An 832-nucleotide genomic window follows, 5' to 3' on the forward strand; every position below is an offset into this window, starting at 1 on the left:
CAGCCCAGCCCGATATCAGACCCGTCGGCCAGGAAGCTTACTCTCCAGGTATGAAAGAACTGGGAATGAAGGTGAATGTCAAACTTCTTATTGAAGCGAAAACAGGAAGATCAGTTTATATCTTTCCTGTGACATTTGTATCTTTTGTTCTTTTCTACGTTTTCTCTCCTTCCTCTCGTCTCATTGGGGCTTTTCCAGGTTATCTACTATAAAAGAGAGAGCCCTGCCCCCCTGGTGGTCTTTGATGTGGTCCATGTTGTCTTCACCTCCTCCAGGTTGCCTCTCCCCGTTGTGCGCTATGCTGTGTATAACATTCTCCTGACCAGAGTCTTTATTTCCTCATATCATAGTTACTTCCTTGTGGTTTGCAATTAATGATTAAGTTCTCCTTTAAGGTGGATTCAGCGTGTTGCATGTTGTTCTCTCTGCCCCAAAGTGTCCCTCGTCCCCAAGCTCCACCTCGGGGAGATATGCCAGCAGGGGTTGTCAGGAGCGAGGCGAGCTGGGGGTGGGGAAAACGCTGCATTATAGGAAACCAAAAGTGAAACTATTTCTGCAAAGTCCTGAAAAGAGGAAACATCTGCCGGAGCAACAGACCATCCCGGAGCGACAGACCATCCCGGAGCGACAGACCATCCCGGAGCGACAGACCATCCCGGAGCGACAGACCATCCCGGAGCGACAGACCACCCGGAGCGACAGACCACCCCGGAGCGACAGACCATCCCGGAGCGACAGACCATCCCGGAGCGACAGACCATCCCGGAGCGACAGACCATCCCGGAGCGACAGACCATCCCGGAGCGACAGACCATCCCGGAGCGACAGACCA

At 52.9% G+C, this 832-nt stretch overlaps 1 protein-coding gene across 1 annotated transcript in view; it reads left to right on the plus strand.

Annotated features, from left to right (window-relative positions):
- The window catches only part of LOC108801562 (interferon-induced very large GTPase 1-like), a 16,685-nt gene that overhangs the window by 1,259 nt on the left and 14,594 nt on the right, over nt 1–832 (plus strand). Inside the window, exon 2 of the mRNA XM_018573453.1 lies at nt 437–821. Within this exon, the coding sequence (XP_018428955.1) occupies nt 437–821 (385 nt within the window). The remainder of the gene's footprint in view (nt 1–436; nt 822–832) is intronic.

Source organism: Nanorana parkeri, unplaced genomic scaffold (assembly GCF_000935625.1).
Source record: "Nanorana parkeri isolate BGI_ZX_2015 unplaced genomic scaffold, ASM93562v1 scaffold2385, whole genome shotgun sequence".
Taxonomy (NCBI): domain Eukaryota; kingdom Metazoa; phylum Chordata; class Amphibia; order Anura; family Dicroglossidae; genus Nanorana; species Nanorana parkeri.